This window comes from Parus major, chromosome 1A, assembly GCF_001522545.3.
Source record: "Parus major isolate Abel chromosome 1A, Parus_major1.1, whole genome shotgun sequence".
Taxonomy (NCBI): domain Eukaryota; kingdom Metazoa; phylum Chordata; class Aves; order Passeriformes; family Paridae; genus Parus; species Parus major.
The window spans coordinates 54,220,046-54,238,814 of record NC_031773.1 but is presented as its reverse complement, the minus strand read 5'-3'; the positions used below and the strand labels follow the sequence as shown (position 1 = coordinate 54,238,814).

The 18,769-nt window shown below is 41.9% G+C and overlaps 1 protein-coding gene across 1 annotated transcript in view; it reads left to right on the top strand.

The window, feature by feature from the left end:
• The window catches only part of TMTC1 (transmembrane O-mannosyltransferase targeting cadherins 1), a 134,233-nt gene that overhangs the window by 59,886 nt on the left and 55,578 nt on the right, over positions 1-18,769 (top strand). The window contains exons 8-9 of the mRNA XM_015628669.1: positions 1,606-1,795; positions 13,456-13,577. Of these exons, the coding sequence (XP_015484155.1) occupies positions 1,606-1,795; positions 13,456-13,577 (312 nt within the window). The remainder of the gene's footprint in view (positions 1-1,605; positions 1,796-13,455; positions 13,578-18,769) is intronic.

The following is an 18,769-nucleotide window of genomic DNA, read 5'->3' as shown; positions in this document are numbered from 1 at the left end:
GGGGGAGGGTGTGGGTGGAAGAGAAGTGTATCAAATGGCTGAAAACCTTAAAAATGTGGGAATATTCCACTTTCCAGAACTGGGAGTTCAGAAAGATCTGTGGGAAAATGAGAATGTGCCTCTGTGACTGTTTACAATGAAACATTCCAGCTCAGTAAGCCTCCTTGCTTTTGGGTCACTGTGCTGCTGGAGACGTTTGCTTTTTGGATGAGAAGAGAAACTGATATCCTAACTTTGTAGTTATTTAAATAGGTTTTCACAGAAATTTAGGGCCCAACACCCATCTGGGAACTTCCTGCCTGGAGTCACACTTAGCTGCAGTGTCTTACCATTCTTCCACAAATCTAATGTTGTAAGTGCTGTTGTAAGGGGCTGAATTTTGACCACAAAGAGGCACGTTTGTAAGTGGCAAGTGAGACATGTAAACTCTGTCTCCATGCCTTGACATTTTTGCCATCCTCTGTTACCACTTTAATAAACCTGCAAGGTACCATGGCAACTGGGTGTGGTAACAGCTGCCAAAGCAGGCTCAGATGGGAGAAATCCTATGCAGGATATAATGCAATTTTTTCCTTTTTTTTTTAAGTATTTGCCATTTTTTGGGCAGCATACAATGTGGACTTTTCCACTTGCACACCAAGGATGGGTTTGTCTTATTGAAGGCTGTCACAATTTTACTTGGTTGGCTTCATGATTACTGGAACAATCAATCTGCAGTCTCTTGCACTTAAAAGTATTTCAACTTTAGGTGCACTTTTTGGCAAGTAGATGCCAAGAAGCAAAAGCCTGGGGGCAGTGAGGGATGTTGGTTTGATTTGGTTATTTTGTTTTCTTTAACCCAGTGGCACGCATGATGTTCTGTTTCAGTCCTTTGAAAGCCCTGCATACTTCCCAGAGGGCAGCATCCTCACCATTTCCATTACCCATTAATTTCCTCTCTATTGAGAATAATGATTATTGAAGATTACAACAGTTTGAAATCCTTTCTTCCCCATCACTTCTGTTGCACATCTCATGCAATCTGGCCCCAGCCCTAAGAAACGGTGATGGGATCAGCTAAGAATCACCCTGTCCCTCCTTTCTTCTGTATTTTCTCCCTGTGCCTTAATTTGCAAAGAGAAAAGGATCTGACTTTAATTGCTCAATGTTGTGCTACAGAAAGAAGAAACCCTAAATTGTAAGTTAAACCCAGCTGGAGGGATATTTTGTATTGCAGCAGTGATGCAGTGAACTGTGTAAAAGTTCAATATATATGTATGTACCTGTGTAGTTACTCATTTATTGTTTAAGCTGACAAAAAGTCACTTCAAAAGTCTAACATTCAAATGGGAGTTGAAGTTCTGTTAGTTTTCCAAAGGCTGGTGCATAGAAACCATGTAAATGTTACTGATCTTATGTTATTTCTTCAAATTACCTTAAAGTGCCCCTCCTCTATGGTAGCATCTCTGTTGACAGAGAGGTGTGGGGCTGCCTATTGGTGCAGTGTTGTTGATTAGTTTGTTTTGTTGTTTCCTCCTCCTGTGTGGTGTGTGGTAAATGCCAAAGGAAAATGTTTCCTGTGCTGGCAGTCATTCCATGTGTTACATTACCTGTTTTCATTTGCAGGTTTTTAACTTATTCCTACCTTCTGGCCTTCAACGCGTGGCTCCTGCTGGCACCCATCACCCTGTGCTACGACTGGCAGGTTGGCAGCATCCCTTTGGTCGAGTCCATCTGGGATGTCAGGAACTTAGCCACAGTGTTCTTGGTGCTGGTGATGACATTACTCAGCCTACACTGCATTGCTGCATTCAAGGTAACACCAAAAGCTGTGCAATACAGCATAAAAAAAAAATAAAAAAATGTTTCCTCATCTTCAGATGAAATGGTTGGTAAGGCGCATGTTTTCCTCTGGAATGCATCAAAGAGAGGTGAAAAACCATCCCAGTAATAACTAATGCAGGCAAGCTCAACTGATGAAAATGTCTCTCTAGTTGAATGTCTCAGCTTTTAATTGGTCTGATTTGGGGGCAGAACTTGGCCCGGGCTCCCGCGTTCAATTATTGTTAATGATCCAAACCACACTGAAGTTGTAAAGCGTCTCTGCCTCTCCCATAGTCATTAGGCTTTTTGTCACTTACTTCAAACAGGACTGGGAACTGTCATCTGCAGGGCCTTTTGAAAATAAAATTGATTCCTCTATTTGCACTTTTGCTATGCTTCTAAAACCTAAACGTTGGATGCATCTTGATGAGAAGATATTTTTTTGTCAGCAGAGTAATGGAATGTGGGAAATCAGAAATGACCTGGAAATTGTTCTTTAGCGTAAATAATATAGTTGGTAAGCCATACTTCCCAATTCAGCATTTCAGAGGTACCATTAATCATACTGCAGAAATGAAAGTGAAGTTGTACAAGCCTTGTCAGAAATCAGATATGCACTTCCATGGAAGGGGATTTTTTGTGGATTGTAGGGAGTTACAAGCTGTTTCTCCTTCAGTTGAGTTGTGGAAGCTTCTTTAGGAGAGGTGCTGGTAGTCACTTTGGAAATAGTACAAAAAATTTCTTTTCCTCAAATATATGTATGACTGAAAAGCGTAGTTGAAGGGTGTCAGGTTTTTAATACCTGTGTTATGCTAAAATGTGCAGGTCATGTACATTTTCAGTCTAACCTGGCAATCTTCCCTGTGCTCCTGATAAGAGACAGAAAATGAACCAAACAGTTTGAGACTGCAGAGTCATTAATTTAGATAATACATTGACAGATGCTGTATGGGAAATATAGGAAAACACCTTATTAGGTATTCACCAGTTCTACCTGCAGGTTGTACATCATCTCATATTCCTCCTGCCTTCATTACTCACTGCTAGAGCTATACAGAACTGTTTGTATTAGACCTAATCCTGTTCTCAGGGAAGTTAATGATAAAATTCTCATTAGCCCAGTACTGAAGACTTCTGAGCGATCTTATTCTATGTTCTTTGAAGTTTTGTTTGCTTTTTATTTCTTCTCCTGCTGACAGAACTATATGTAGGATTAATATTGTTGGTTTGCTTGAAAAAGATTTTATCATATTTTAATGAATTTTTAAAAAAAACAATTCAGTCTGGATTTATGAATTCTGCTGTTTGATTTGAAACTGTAAGTTGTAATTTTTTTGTGACAAGTTCAGTTTCGCGCTTGACCACTGTTAATGTTAAACAATGTGAATTTTACTCTTTGGGCACTTACTTATTAGATGTTTTGAAATTAGTCTTAAAGATTCCTTTGTGTTTATCCTTGAAAACCCCAAGCACTGGATAAATTGGATGTGAAGTGGTCTGCTTTTGTGTCTAATCCAGTAAAACCAGAACCATCTTGAGAAAGTGCTCACATGAGCACTTTCAGCTCCAGTTAATCCACGGTGAACATGGAACTGGTGATAATTCCTGGGGATCAACTTGGACATGTTTCCCTCAGCCCTTGGTATAGAATCACAGAAGGGTTTGTTTGGAAGGGACCTTAAAGATCATCCAGTTCCAACCTCCCTGCCATGGGCAGGGACACCTTTCACTGGACCAGGTGGCTCAGAACTCCCTCCAACCTGACCTTGAACGCTTTAAAGGGATGGAGCATATGTATGTATATAATTAGAAATACAATTGGAAATATTTTTATTTTCAGGCAGTTCTACATTTCTAAAGCTATTTTCTGTTTTATTTTTAACAACTCACACAATCTCTGAACCATGGTACTGCCATTCAGTGGTATGAAGATGATTGTGTTGGGCTGGGCGGGATGAATTATCGAGGAAAGCAAACAGGAAGCAGCACTTTTCCTGGAAATAAATTATGCCATTTGACTTCAAACAATCCCTTTTATAACAGGGAGAGGGAAGTTCAGGGGACATGAACTGCAGGGACAATTCATTGTATGAGGGTCTTAGGAAAGCACCTTTCTGAATGCAGCAGCAGTGGCCTTTTACAGGGCATTGCTTCCCCCAAGAAGGACCATCCTTCATTCAAGCCCCAGACAAGCTATTACTCAGTGTTTTACAGCTTAGAGGCAGCGTGAGATACATCAGTTGATTTCTCACATTTCATAAAGTGTAAGGTGTTCTGCTCTCTTTTTGAAGCAAACAGAGCAGTCTTAGCAGCCATTTTTCTCTCCTTTTTCATTGCAAGGTCTAACCTGGAAGTGATAGCTTGCAATTTCTTAAGGAATGATTGTGAAGTGAACAGGCATGCAGTCTGTGTGCCTCTCTCTTTAAAGTGTAGGTGTGCAGGGGTAAGAGAGAAAACCTTGTGCTCATTCTCAGTGGCACCATTGCTTTCTTTTCTGCAGCATGGAGAATGGAAATGCTAGAAATTGTTCTGGCAGCAGTGAAGGCATTGGTCCAGTGCACACTGAACTGATTTTCAGTGGCAAGAGGTGATGTGTGTGCATCCACAACACAAACTCACAGGAGACTCACAGAATATTTTCTGTGGACTGCAATTAGAGAATGCATGGATTGGATTTCCGCCTTTGTTGTTGAATTTTAAACATTTGTGATTAGGGTAATAACTCTGTTGGGCATGTGTGTGTGGTGCTGATAAAGGACATCTAAGGCATGAAGCTTTCTTGTTTCATTTTGTGAACATTGTTATACCTCAGAAAGAGAAGAAGCAGTGGAAGATTTCTACCCATGGGTGCTTTCCTTGGAACATGCCTGTTACTAGATGGGGATTTAATGCTGAAAAGTGCAGAAACAGAGAAGGCAGCTCTCCAGTTTGTTTGGAGAGAGAAGTCTCTCTTCTCATCCTGCTTGTGCACCTTCACTGTTGTTCTCCTCTTTATTTAATGAGGAGGTCACTTAAAAAATGGCTTTGTTAACTCCTTGTGTATAACTTCCATTCTCTGGGTTGTTTCTCCTGCACAGTGTGAATCCCTCTCACTTATCAGCTGCTGAGCTCCCTATGAACAGCTCCCCAAGTAAGACTTGTTCCTCTCAACTCTTTGCAGTGAACTTCCTCACACTGGCTTCAAGCAGTGTGCTGGGGATGTGATAAAGGCTGGGGGTGCTACTGAAAATGCCTGCATGCCAGAGAAATTTTAATAGCTGGGAAAAGAGGATGACATTTATTTATTGTTCGTTGTCAAAGATAGCCTTGGCTATGAGGAATGGATGTGGTGTGACTTCCGGATGGATTACAAAGGTACCAGGAAATGGATGAGGCATTCTCTCAGTGGATATCGAGCATGCCAGTCACAAGGTCAGAAAAATAATCTGGTGCTTCAGATGGCCACTGGGATACCCAAGGGCACATGGCACTGCCTTTCTTTGCTGGAAGATACGGGGAGCACCTGCTGAACTGGAGGGAGGACAATTCTTGGCATTATCATCAGGACGGCAGTTATTTCTTTGACATGTCATAATAATTCAGTGAGCATGAAAGGAAGACCCTTCAGATGTTTGATGCCACTCCACATGGCATTTTTAGGTCGCTGCCTAATTAGCAGCTTGTAGTTTTAGCTGTGAATGTAAGTGTACAGAGCTCATGATGGATAGGATTCCACTTTCCCTGTGGTACCTGATAAAAGGAGGGCTGATAGTGGGAAACTCACGTATGTGGTGGGCTAATTCAGAGGGGTGATCTGGAAAACTAACTCGAAGGAGTAGCTTTTGCACTTGGCCAATCTGGGGGAGGGTATTGCACCTCATACTGATGGCCCTCACCCATTTGTACTCGTGACCAGCACTATAAAGGTACCTTCTGGTGGTTTTCAGCACCTTCTGCATGTTCAGCCTGAACACATAACGATGTACAGCAGTTTGCTCATGTCCAAGGAGGGAACGCCACTAACATTTCACATCTATTTAAAAAATACATCTAGTGTGCTCTATAACTATTTTAAAGAACCTGCTTGGCTGTTCTATGTGATGTGGCTACATATGGTCCAGGAAATTGTGATGGTTTTCAGGTTATATTCATTGCATGTGACTGACATATGTATTATCCTGATCTTTCATATGCTACAGTTAGTTGTTTTTTATTTCAGTTCTAATTTTAAAGGTGATGCTGCCTCTTTGAATTTCCCTGCATGGTGCTTCTTAGCCAAGACAAGGCATTTTATACCATATTGTGATGACTTTATTTCGTGCTGTAATTGGCATCATATTGCAATTTATCTGGTGGATTATATGTATGGATATCATCTGAGCATATTCTTCAGTGACTTTCAGACTGAATTTCTTAGCTGGCAACGTTCAGTACCATCCAGGAGAGGAATGCATTTGCATCTTCTTTTTGTGTGCATGTTTCTGTTGTTTCTGCTAGCACTCGCTGTGTGTATTCTGTCATGCTATTTACTTTACCCTGCACTCATGAGACCTTTGCCTAGTTTCCCAGGTTTGGCATTTCATTAATAAATCACAGCTTATGGACCTTTCTGGGGAACAATTGCCTTTTATAATATTCTACAGTAGTACCAGCATAGTTAGAAAGTACGCCTAGCAAAATTTATATGCCACAACACTTCCAGAACAATACCTGCTTCAAAGGCACAGCAAGGTGAATAAGGCTATTTATTGATGGAGTCTATCTGACGAGCTGGAAACCACAGTCATTTCCATAAAAGGTCCATTTAAAATAAATCCTGCTTTCATTTTCCTGAGGGCCACTTGAATTCCTTCCACATAGAGAGAAGGTCAGGACTGATGTTCTTAATCCTTAGCAGCAAGCTTTTTTCTGTGCTGCTTGTGTTGTTAATATTTGCTGCAGGGAGAGAGTACTAAGCCAGAAAGACTCTGTTTAGTGAAATCTGGAGGAAGGGGGGAGCCCCTTTCAGGCACCCTGAGCTTGCTGGCTGTGTTTCTGCCCTGTTGAGTGCTGCAGCCACATCAGCTGTGTGTGGGTCCCTGGTGGGGCTGGAAGGAGCAGGGAAGCTTTCCCAGGGAGCTCGCTGTGCCAGCTGACAGACTCAAGCTAAAGGGAAAAGCTGCCTTGGTCTGTATGTGACTGCTGTTTTGGATTAAAAAAACAAACACAAGAACTGTCAAAATACCTTTTGCATCAGATTTTCTTTTGCTCGGTAGATGTTTGAAAATAACAGGTTTGGAGCGTGGTACTCTGGGTAAATACAACCACAGCTTGAAGTAGTTCTGATTTGGCTCACTATGAAGATATTCAGCATCTCACCAAATGGGCTCTTACTGCCTGCAGGGTGGTGTAGGTAATTATCATGGGGGCAGGTAGTTCTGCCATTTTCAGCATATTAATGCTGAATTACTCCTTTTATTCTGCCATTTTCTTCTTCTGATTTGAGTTAGTATTTCAAGACCTACTCAGAGCTGAAAGGGTTTGGAATGGCACAGTAGTAGGGGTGAGCAGGAGAGTGTAGGTGAAATGAGGAGCGAAAGATTTACAGCTGAGAGAGGTAATAATTGCTCATGGTGGCTACTTGGCCTTAGTTAAACATTGGGGTGCCAAGCTATTGAGGGTTTTGTTTTTTGTTAGGCTCCTCTTGTTCCATGCTACCCTCTTAAGAGCAAATTCACCATAAACCGAGTTGTTTTTCCAGGACTCATGCTTTTATGTAAATTTGTGCATTGAATTTTACCTGTTTTGTTTTGTTTTCCCCACCTAGTCAAGCAGCCTGTAGTCACAGAATGAAAGGGAAGAGGGAAAAGCAGCCACAAGGTCAAAATGATTGTTCTAATTCCTGGAGCAATTTGTTGATTTTCCTATTTCCTTTTGGAATGTTCCACTTCTCTTTCAAAGATTTGTGTGCTTCTTCATTCTGCTCAAATTGGCTTGTCAAGTGGAATTAGAGGTTACAGAGATTAAGGATTGGGAAAATGAGCTTATATCTTAAGGGAATTTTAGAAACCTGGGTGAGAAAGACCATAAACATACAACTGAAAGGATGGGTAGCAGATTTCTACAGGGAAAAAGAAAGTAGTAAATATCAAAATTTCACTCTTAAGATACGAATATAAAATGTGAAATATTATGGAATATATACCTGTGCCCTGTTATGGGAATGGGAAAGGACTGCTCTCTGCTTTAATTCCATAACAGAAAGCCAGATTTCCAGAGGTGTTGAGTACCCACAGTTCTCGTGTAAGTAAAGAGTTTAGGCATTTTCAGCATTCCTGAAAAATGTAGTGTTTTACCTGGCACTGATCAGGACTTCATTCCCCCTGGAAACAGAGAATGAATGATCTTGTTAGGGTGGTCTGAGAGGTGCACCAAGGATTTCTCTCCAGATAATCCTGAGTGAGGAAGCCAGTGCTCCTTTCAAGGGTTTTGGGGTCAGATTCTGACTGGTTTGCCTGTGCACCAGTTCCTGAATAGGTGCTGCCACTGGTGAACTGGAAAATAGTTTCTGTTGTTGCCAAACACTTGCAATAGTATCAGCGTGTCAGGTAGTTACTAAGCAGTCAGCAGCGATTATAAAAATAGCATTAGAAATCCATGGCTATTTCTATCAAAACTAGATGATCACCAAGAAAAAATTAGTTATTTTCGGAAATGAGCGAGTTACTAAGCCTGGCATTCAAGTAGCTGGTGCTACTGAAGATGCTGATTTAATTTTTTTTTCTAAAATGAGATGAAAAAATTAAACTCCTAATAAAATGTAGTGATTACAGAAATTGTGGCTCTTTTTCTAGGAGCAGGCTGAGTAAGACAGGTGTCTGAGCCAGTTTTGAAGCTGGTGAGTTACCTTTTGCTTACCAAATGCTTGAGTTTTTCGGACCATCTGTTGACACCCGACTTTTGGCATCATTCACTTGGAAGCAGTGGCACAGGCAGCAGAGTGAAATAACCACAGCTCCACAGTGGCCTCCTGTTTGGTCACAGTAGATAAAGATGTGTGTGTCCCATCCAGGTTTCTGCTGGTGACCTAAAGGAGACCATGCTGATGGTGCACGGAGCATGGTACAGCTCTGCCATGGCCCATCCGTGTGAGCACCAGAAAGGTGGGACTTGGAAACACCCAGTGCTTCTGTGAGCTTTTCAACCACAGAGATTTTTTTTTTTCCCTTTGAAGGAATCAGTCCCTAAGGTTAATTCCTGATTAACTTAATGCTTTCTTTTTATCACCTTATGCATGAGTGGAGAGTGAATTTGACATGCTTCTATACCATCTCTTTTATCTTTAATGCTGTATATGTGGAAAGTGCAAGAGTGGGTGTTTGCAGATGCTGACCTCTTGCCAGGTGAGATGCTGCCAGGGGTTTGATGCAGGCTGGTGAGGAGTCACATTGCTGAGCCACTTGTGGCTTCTCGAGAGAGAGTGGTGCAGTGGTAGTAGATGAACTAGGTCTGTGTGCAGTCTGCACTAAGGGTTTGTACAAATGGATGTTAGGAATAAACTGAAGAAGTGCCATCCTCTGTCTGTGGTCTGCAGAGAGAGTCATGCAGCTCCTTTGAGTCTGTGTGTCTTTTGATGGATAATGTACTTACATCCTAAGGCTGCAAGCATTTGAAAATGTGTAATAGCAATCACTGCTTTTATACAGCCCTGCTCTACCAACTTTCCTGCATGCTGCTTTTCTGCACATGCAGTCAGGTGTTCCAAGCATGACATCTCACTCTCTGCAATGGGCCATCCAGAGCTCACTGTCAGAAGGATTGAAGCCTTTGCTAGGAAGGAGGTCTTTACTCCATGGAGCTGTTGGATCTAAATGGTGGAGAGGTGACACTTGCCTCATTCTCAGAAAAAACTGTCAGAGGAAGGAATTAAACCCATTTGATTGCCTTCCCATCAAACAGGCAGGCACATGCAAACACCTTTGGAAACATTCAGAGGTAGAACACAATGGAATTTGCTTGGATTTTTTTGCGCAGTTGCTGTCTTCCCTGAGGTACAGCTTAGTGCAGCCAAGAGAAATGCTGTCCTCACAGCTCTGCTTTCCAGTGCCTCGGCCCTTGGAGGTGCCAGGCAACGTGAACATCAGTCCTGTCAGCACAGTGCAAACTTCATGGATCTGGCACCTCAGACCGTGCTTCCTTGAGGGGAAAAATAAGGAATTTGCAGTGGGTTTTTGCAAGTCCATAGTTATGAGATTTATGTTGAAGAAATCTGTGCCCCTCCTGCACTCACACTTAGAGGGCTTTGCCTAGTAGAAGGCTTGTGCTTTAGTGGCAGTCAGGAAATAGTTATGGCTCAGGAATATGTCTTATATGTAAAATGGAAAGAGTTCTTCAGTTGCAAATTTTAGAGTTTCTTCCTTTCCCCCCAAATTTCTAAGGAAGCAGTTTTTGAGAGTCATTGCTGTATTGATCATGTTTGACCTTGGAGTGATTCTTTGATACTCTGTTTGAGACAGAGACACACTTTTTTGAATTGCTCTTGGGAGAAATAGTTTTCTTTAGTTCTTTGATAAGTCTGTGAAAAAAGAGTCAGAAAGGTTGTCTTTTTTTTTTTTTTAAAATCAGTTTTTGGTTTGGTTTGTTGTTTTTATTGGTGGGGTTTTTTTTGTTACAATATAATGAAGGCCTAATTGTAATGAGTTAGATGTGAATTTCAAAACTCCTCCCTCCCACCGCACTATTTACTATAACAAATGTTTTGAATCAGTTTGTCCTTGACAGGAGAAATCATTCTAAAGTTAATTCAAACATGTTTGTTGATTCCCCCCCACCAGAGACTACAGTCACAAAAAGACAAACTTTGTATTTCCAAACAAAAGCACTGTCTTTAAGAGGAAAGGAATTGTCTCTCTGTGAAAAGAATGCAGTGATCTATAATTTCTAGTCCTAGCTATTTTATTTTAAGGAGAAAGAAGACAAACAAAATTGCCTATTACTCTTTAAAAGCTTTTACTGCTGCTCTGGGCACCTGAAAGATGCTGATTCTGACACCTTTAGCTGAACTATCTCAAGTGGGGTCGTAAGACCAAAGTAGCTAAACCAAATAAATGGTCCTAATATTTATTTAATTTCTTTGTCTGGAAAATGTAACAGGTCATGTATAGGTTGGATTTGTTTTATTTAGAAAATCATATGGAGGGAATTTTCTATGGCTTGTGTTGAATGGGAGTTCCTGCTGCCCTCTGTTCCTGCAGCCCTATGACTGGCTCACGGGCAGAACCACACGTAGCACAAATCCAGCTGAAGCCTGGCCTTTGAGGACCAGCTCTTCCCAAAAGCCTCTGCCTTAGTGGAATGCTTTAAGAAGGGCACTGCCAGGTATTTTTTATTTCAGAAATAAGGAGCACCACGGAGGGTTCTGCTGCTCTGTGCTGTGCTGTTCTGCTGGGCTTCTCTTTCTGAGCCCTGCCCAAGGGACTGAGCTGGCAGCCCTCAATGGCATTAGCATGGAGTTGTGATTTGTTCTGGGGAGAAAAAGGGTATGCAGATCCACTTGATCCTTCAGCTAATTCCCACATCTTCCTCTTTCCCATTTGAAGTACAAGTTTTATTTGTCTTTCTCTAGCATTGTTTCCTTTGCTTATCTGCAATGCTGCAGCCTTGAATAACGCTGTATCCTTCCTAGAGATGTTTAACTAGAGGTTGTTTTCCCAATTATTGATTTAGTGATCAACAGCTGGAGAAATATTTGATGGCTGGCTTGGTTGAAAGCAGCTGTGTATCTTGGGGACTGAGAATGTTGTATCTGCCAGCAGTACACTCCCTTGGGCCCAACTTACCTTGCTGTGCCTCTGGGTCTTCAGTGTCATACCCCTGGGGCAGAGTGCTGGCAGAAGATGGGCACCATAATTAGGTCAGACAAAGTGGGAAGGGAGAGTCAAATGGCAGGAGAAAAATGGAGTATATGTCCAGATCTGGGTGGGGAGAGAAGTTGAAACTGAGCTGGAACTGAAGAAATTTTTAGTCCTTTTTTTTCTTTTTCCTATTCAATTTTCTGTTGTAATTACCAGGCACCTTTGCTCATCATCTTTACGGACTGATGCCTCCTTCAGCTCTGAGAACAATGTACTTTTGATGCTGTTGTGACTGCATGTAGGCACCAGTAACTGTGAATCCAAGATACTGAAAAGGGGGATGATAGAAGTACCATAGATAACTGTGGTGCTATTTAAAACACATATTGGTAGAGAAGTCTGGAGACGTGAATTCTACTCCTCTCTCTGCCTCATGATTCTTCTTTGAGGCAGGAGAAATCTGTGCACTTCTTTGTGATCCTGTGGTTCAGCTCCTCTGAAGCGACATCAGAGCCTCCTGACTCGTACCCTTGCTTCTGGTACCTGTAGAAAAGACTTGTTTTCTTTCCCGCAGAATGGGATGAATATGTTTTAGTAGTAGGACTTCTGAATTTCAGCCACTGTCTAGACCAGTGGTAACTGCTGTTGCAGTCTGCAGCTGTGCAAAAGCAAGACAGTTTGCACTGCTTGGCCCCGCATCATTGATTGGGCTCCATTTCTCTACTCAGAAATCTTGTTCAGCGTTTCTAAACGTAGCTCCCTCCGGCAAAGAGAAGTCAATTTTCTCTCCAAAACGGAGAAATTTCCCACAACAATTAGAAAGTGCTGCAACCATTAAGTGATTCTGGTTGCATCTGTTTCTAAACATGACAAAGCTTCTTGCGATGTCTGCAGACAGAAGCAGTATCTGAGCCAGGAGAGCACAGATGTCTGCCTGGGTGATTGAACAGGCCTAAAGCTTCACTTCTATCCTGGTGTTATTCTTTGAGAAGCAAGAGCTGATTTACCCTCTTGGGCTGGAGCTAAACCTGAAACTTAGCTTGCTCAGGAGACTTGGGTCTCTCCATGGCTAGATGAGTGGCCACTGCATCCCCAGATGCCTGTGTTGGCCCCATGGATCACAGTTGGTTTGAATTGCATGTGGTAATTTAATTTCTCCTCAAAGAGCGAGCTAACATTAAAGTGAGTACAAGTGGAGGGCATTAACTGAGCTCAAGTGAAAAACATTAATTTTAGCATACAGCAAGTCTCAAATTTCTGTCTCTGTATGAGTGTGGAGACCTTGTGTGCAAAAGTATCATTTCAAGTGTAGATATTTTCCCTGAAAGAGATAAAATGACTGCATTAATGTGTCACTTGGGACTAGTTTTCTTTACACAAAATGTGACTGAGCAGCTTTTTCTCTGTTATAAACATTTAGGATTGAGCACAGCAGCCTGTGTGTATGTGCATTTGTGTACTTACATACAGTCACACTGTCACAGACAGTGTATACATGCTAATGTATACATTCACTCTACACTTACATATTACTAACATGAGTTCTATCTTAGCTGATAGCTGTGGCATGCATATGATAGAGCTGACCTTGGAAAAGATACCAAGGGTAATAACAGACACAGTGGGTAGTGTTTGCACACCTTCTGGGCATATTAGATGCACCAGGAGTGCATAAAGACCAAAGATTAGTGTCTTGTAAAAGTTTCTTTTAAATGCAAAATAACATACCAAATGTTAATCTAAGTTGCTTTTTTATTACCCTCAAAAGAAAGGGGAAAGTTAGAGGTGAATTAAGTTGGATTTTTTTAGTTGATTCTTGTTTAATTTTGTATTATTGCAGAAACTGGAACACAAAGAAGTTTTGGTTGGCTTGTTGTTCCTGGTTTTCCCATTCATCCCAGCCAGCAACCTCTTCTTCAGGGTGGGATTTGTGGTGGCAGAGCGAGTCCTTTACATGCCGAGGTAACTATTGCAATTGAATTTTTTTTTGCTAATGAGACCACCATCTCATTTTCTGAAAGCAGGCATGATTGCTTCTTCCCTTTTAACTACTTCAAACATTATACTGCGAGTCAGTATGTTCTCTGCCCAGGAGTTTTGGCGTTACAGCATGAGAGATTTTATAGTCAGCTGAGAGCAGATTGCTTGGCAGGAGCAAAGCTACTCAAAATCCTTGCTCTTCTGTTTAAACACAGGGTTTTTTTGGTGTGCTTGACACAGCTCAATACAGAGGTGAGGTGTCGTTTCTTGAGGATTGTCCTCCAAGACTCTTTTTCTTGGTAGCATTATCAAATTAAATTCCTCGATGATTTTATCTTAAAGACTGCAGCTGGAAAGTTAGCCTGTCATGTTTTTATTGGGTTCTTGTTCGGCTTTCCCACTCCATTAGGTGGTCAGTAAATACACAGGAGACTTTTTCTGTCTCAGAAGGCTCCCGGATTCAGTTGTGGAATATGCACATGGGCTCCTGCCTGTGAGCTGCTGATTGCACACACATCTCAGAGTGGAGATTTGCACTTGTTGAACAGGAGGAGGGGGAAAATCCAGCCACGTCTCCATCCCCCAGCCAGTGCTCTGAAATTCCCCTCAGCTTCCAGCCTCTAACAATTGTCACTTCAGCCGTCTGGGTGCTTCCAACTGCAGTTATGCACGGACAGCTTTGAGGTGTTACTTGGGACATCTCTACAGTACCCAGACCAGAGGCTGCACTGGCAGTCAGAGGCCATTCATCCAGGATGCACCAGAACATTGCCCATTTGACAGAAACACAGGCTGGTTGAGGTTGGGAAGGACTTTAGGAGGTCATCTGGTCCAAATCCCCTGGACAAGCAAACCCAGTTGCCTGGGACCAGATACAAAGAGCTTTTGAATGTGTCCAAAGAGGGAGATTCCACAACATCTCTGGGAAACTTGTGCCAGTACAGTTTGTTCCATGCATGAGCATGAGTGGATGCTGCAAGTTAGGGATCCCAATTCTACCCTTGGGTGCAGGGGGCCAGCCTCTGTTATATCTAATGGGAACTGCCATTGTGGAGCTGATGGCAAAACAGAAGTCCTCAGCTTCACCCTGGGTTCCTTTGTGACAACTGAAACAGAAATTTTATTCCACAAAACATTTAAATAATTTTCCTTAGAAATTGTGCATTCAAACATCCTAAGAAAAATGCTTTCAGATAGTCTTCTGAAAAACTCTATATATTCTGATTGTCATTGGTGTAAGCACTGTCACAAAAACACTGCTCATTGGTGTAAACCTCAGGCTGTGGAGGAGCTATTGCATGTGTTACAAGGATTTTACGCAGTTAGGCTGTATCCCTCTGTCTCTGTACACAGACATGCTTTTTAGGTCAAATTCTGCTGACTTTATTCACATCACTAGCCCTGTCTTTGTTTTCTGAGGGTACATCTGAAAGTATAGCGAGTGAAAGTTGTCTCTCAGAGTTATTTTGCAAATGATACCCTCAACTAATGGATCCGGGATCATTTCAAATTAACTTGGAAATCAGATTGCTTTAAATTCATGTAACAGAAAATGAGGAAACACATGAAAGAGCAAAGCTATTAAGGAAACAGTCAGCTGAACACAGGGCTGTGTTGAGTGGTTGCATTTCTGAATCTCAAAAGAACAACTGCGGAAAATACTTCAGCTGTCAGCAGTTCCTCGTCCTCCTCCAGATGAGACTGCTGATATAATGAGAGGAGGGGCACTGAAGAAGAAAAAAGGGTATGTTTGCACAGAGAAAATTAATCAGCGTTAACATGTGTGCATATAGTTTGTATAATGCTTTCCATCTCCCTGAGGGCTTTGCAAATATATGACCTACAAAGTAGGTGATTGACAGTTTTTTTTGTTTTTGTTTTTTTTTTTAAATTCAGTGAGAAGGGCTGAGGTAGAAGGATTAAATGGTTACTCTGGAGTAAGTCTGTGTCAGAGTCCCTGGATCTCATACTTGGCTCAGATCACTCCTGTCCTGCTTTGTAAGCTTTGGTTTTTGCTCTTAACCCAGACTGGCAGGTAGCTGGCATGAAAAGGGAAGGGAAACCCTGGCAGTGCATGGCAAAGGTGGGGACTTTCTTGCCAAATGATCTGGAGAGAGCTGAGCATCTCTTGCATCCTCCAGATCCAAAATTGCAGGGGTGGTGAGGGGGACTTCTAACATTCATGGCTATGGCAGCACGAGAATAATGTGTTTTTGTTTTGTTCTGCTTTTTCCCTTGGGAGGATGGCAGTTTAGTAATGATGGCTTTAGGAAGTGCTTGTGTTCTTTATTTAGAACAGCTTGTAGCAGTTTTCTCAAGTTACATCTTGAAAAGGGGGTTTCCTATCCTTCAGAGTTTGGTCTCAGCAAGTCTGAGGTTGCTGTGGAGTTTTATTTAGAAAAAAGTCCTCAAAGAGATGGAGAGGATTTGGTGATCTATGTTTTTGGGCTTGTGCTGGAAGGCACATCCTATCTCTGTTTCAAGATTTATGGATAAATCTTGAAACAGAGATAGGATATTTTATCGATATTTATGGATGTGACACTTGCATATTTATGGATGGGACAGTGGTGTATGTGTGTCACAGCCTCAAGTCCTAATTCAGGATTGCTCAGTAGGTACCTGGGGAAAATGTCAAGCAGTTTCTTTTCAATAAAAATTAAGTAAGGACCCAAGGATTTATGTAAAAGATATTATAAATAGAAAGAAGAAAGAAGTAAGCCTTTTGCTGTGTCTAATTATGTGGCTGGGCCTTGCCTTCTGGGGATTGATGAATATTTGGAACAATTTCTCTTGTCTGCAGCCCTGCCTCGGGGAGAAGCATACAAACTATGTCAAAATGTTTGAATGTTTTCTTTAATTGTGGTCAGCCAAACAGAAATATTTGGAGAAAATATTTCTTGTATTTATTTTTCATTTGAAGGTTACAAGCACTAACTTGTTTAAATTAGGAATTTTTAATAATAGTATTATCTTGAAAAATTTCATTGGAAAGCAATTCATTGTCTTTTAACTTTTGATTTTACCTGTTTGGTTTTGGTTTTTTTCTGTTTTTTGTTGTATGTAAGATGGGAAAACTTGTTTTAAGGAGGGCAAAGGGTGTGAAATACCTAGGAACTGTATACTAGGATACAGTTCTCTAGGCCAGTTTTCCAAAGTGGCATCACTTAAAAAGCTGAATCAGTGAAAGACTTAAATTACAGATTTTTCCCTGTTCAAAATGTCGATGCAGATGCTGCTCAGAACCCCACAGACAGTGTAATTGTTTGAAAATGCATAATGACTGATTGCAGGTAGTTATTCTGAGTCGTGAGCAATTTGTATTCACGCAGGAGCAGCAGCTCTTCCTCGCTGCAGCCCTTTACTGTGCAGAAACAGGAGCAGCAGTGCAGACTTTGGGGCTATCCAGGAGCTGCCTGCTCTCCTGACATTCCCACAGAGCTGGGGCTGCCCTCACCTCATCAGATCAGACCTCTCCTACCAGAGCAATTTCTGCGTTTTCCTCGTCTTTCACTGCTACCCTGATAGCTGTGGCTCCTGGCTGAGCTCTTGTGTCATAGCTGGACAACTTAAGCTGTTTTCACAGCCTCATATGAACCAACAAATCAACCAAAACATCGCTCCGTGGGTTATTTCCAATTTGCTGAAAGCAATAGGCAATCCAGTGCTACCTGCCCCATTTTTATGGCCACTCATTCCTGGTGGATATTGCAGTGAGTGGGTTGCAGGGTGCACAGTTACTCTTTCCCAGCACAGGCAATTACAGGTTGCTGGCGGGTTTTTTCGCCAGCTCCTCACTATATCAAGGGTTGATGTTGCAGCCCTAATTGACAATACTAGCAGATGAGATCACTGCTGATACAGGGTGGCATTTGCTTCACCATCTATCTTAAAAGCTGCAAAAAAAACAGAATACAGGAAAAAGCACACTTGTATTTTTCAAGAAATTAACACATTGTGGTAAATGGTTTTCCTCATGCTGTAGCAAAGCAGGGAGCCATATGAATTTTTGCCTTTGTATAGAGCACGTTTTTAATGCTTTGTGCTAATGCATTTTTTCCAACTAGTGTAATCCCAAACATTATTAATTTATGTAATTTGAGGGGAAAGAAAGGAACCTGGTACATGTTATTTATCTATAACTTTTATGAACCTGATGATTTCTGAGCAGAAGTGCTCAGAGCTTGCAAGGCAGCCACTTGGGGATGGGACTTACAAGTGCTTCTCTTCTGGGAGCGTGTTATGTACTCCGCATTATCTTTATTTTCCTAAAGACCAGTGGTGCAATGGGGTTACAGTTTCCTATGCCACTCCTTTCTTTATTGTCATTTGGAGCTACAAGTTCACCAGGAGCTGAATTTCTGTTTGCCTTTCCAAATTCTTTCAGTATTAGATCAGATCCTGTAAAGGATGATCTGATTTACAGAAGAAGCTTCTCTTTTCATTTGGAGTCAAACACTGACCCAGTGAAGTCAGCAGTGAAAGTCTCATTGGCTCCATGGGGCCAGTTTATCTTCTCCATGATCTCAATTCAATGACACAATTAAGCATTTTGCCAGTTTTCAAGTTAAATCCACAAGTCATTTGGGATTTGTATATGGAATCCAAATTACACCTGTTCCATTTACTTGAAACAGACATGATTTTGTTGCGCGCTCTGTTGCAGAGCAACAGTTCTTGCGGGAGCCATGGGGCAGCCAAAGTTCAAAAGAAGTGAACTGGATTATATTCCCTGTGATTCAGGTGCAGACCTGAGGGCACTGGGAGTGAAATGGGAGACCATTATGTGATGGCAGTAGGCCAGACTGCAGCCCCAGCTGACTCCCTCTTTTCTGTGAGGGATTGCTGTCCCTGCTGCAGGGTGTTGATTTGAGCAGCCCTGTGCAAAGTGGCTCGTGGCTGGAGGCGAGGTGGTTGGGACTTCAGCTGAGGCAAATGACCCCAGTTCTGCTTCCCCATCTGTGAAAAAGGGATAATAACTCCACTCTGCCCTTCAAAAGGGGGCAGAGAGAGTGTTCTCATTAATAAAGGTAGGCAGGCTAAATTCCAGGAGCAGCTACCTTGCAAATGCATGTCCAAACTTAAGCTCCTGCCTTTGGAGGCTTGCCCTGTCCCTATGAAACACTTCAAGGAGAAATGGAAGCAGCCAACCTCTGTTAATGCAGGCAAGAAAT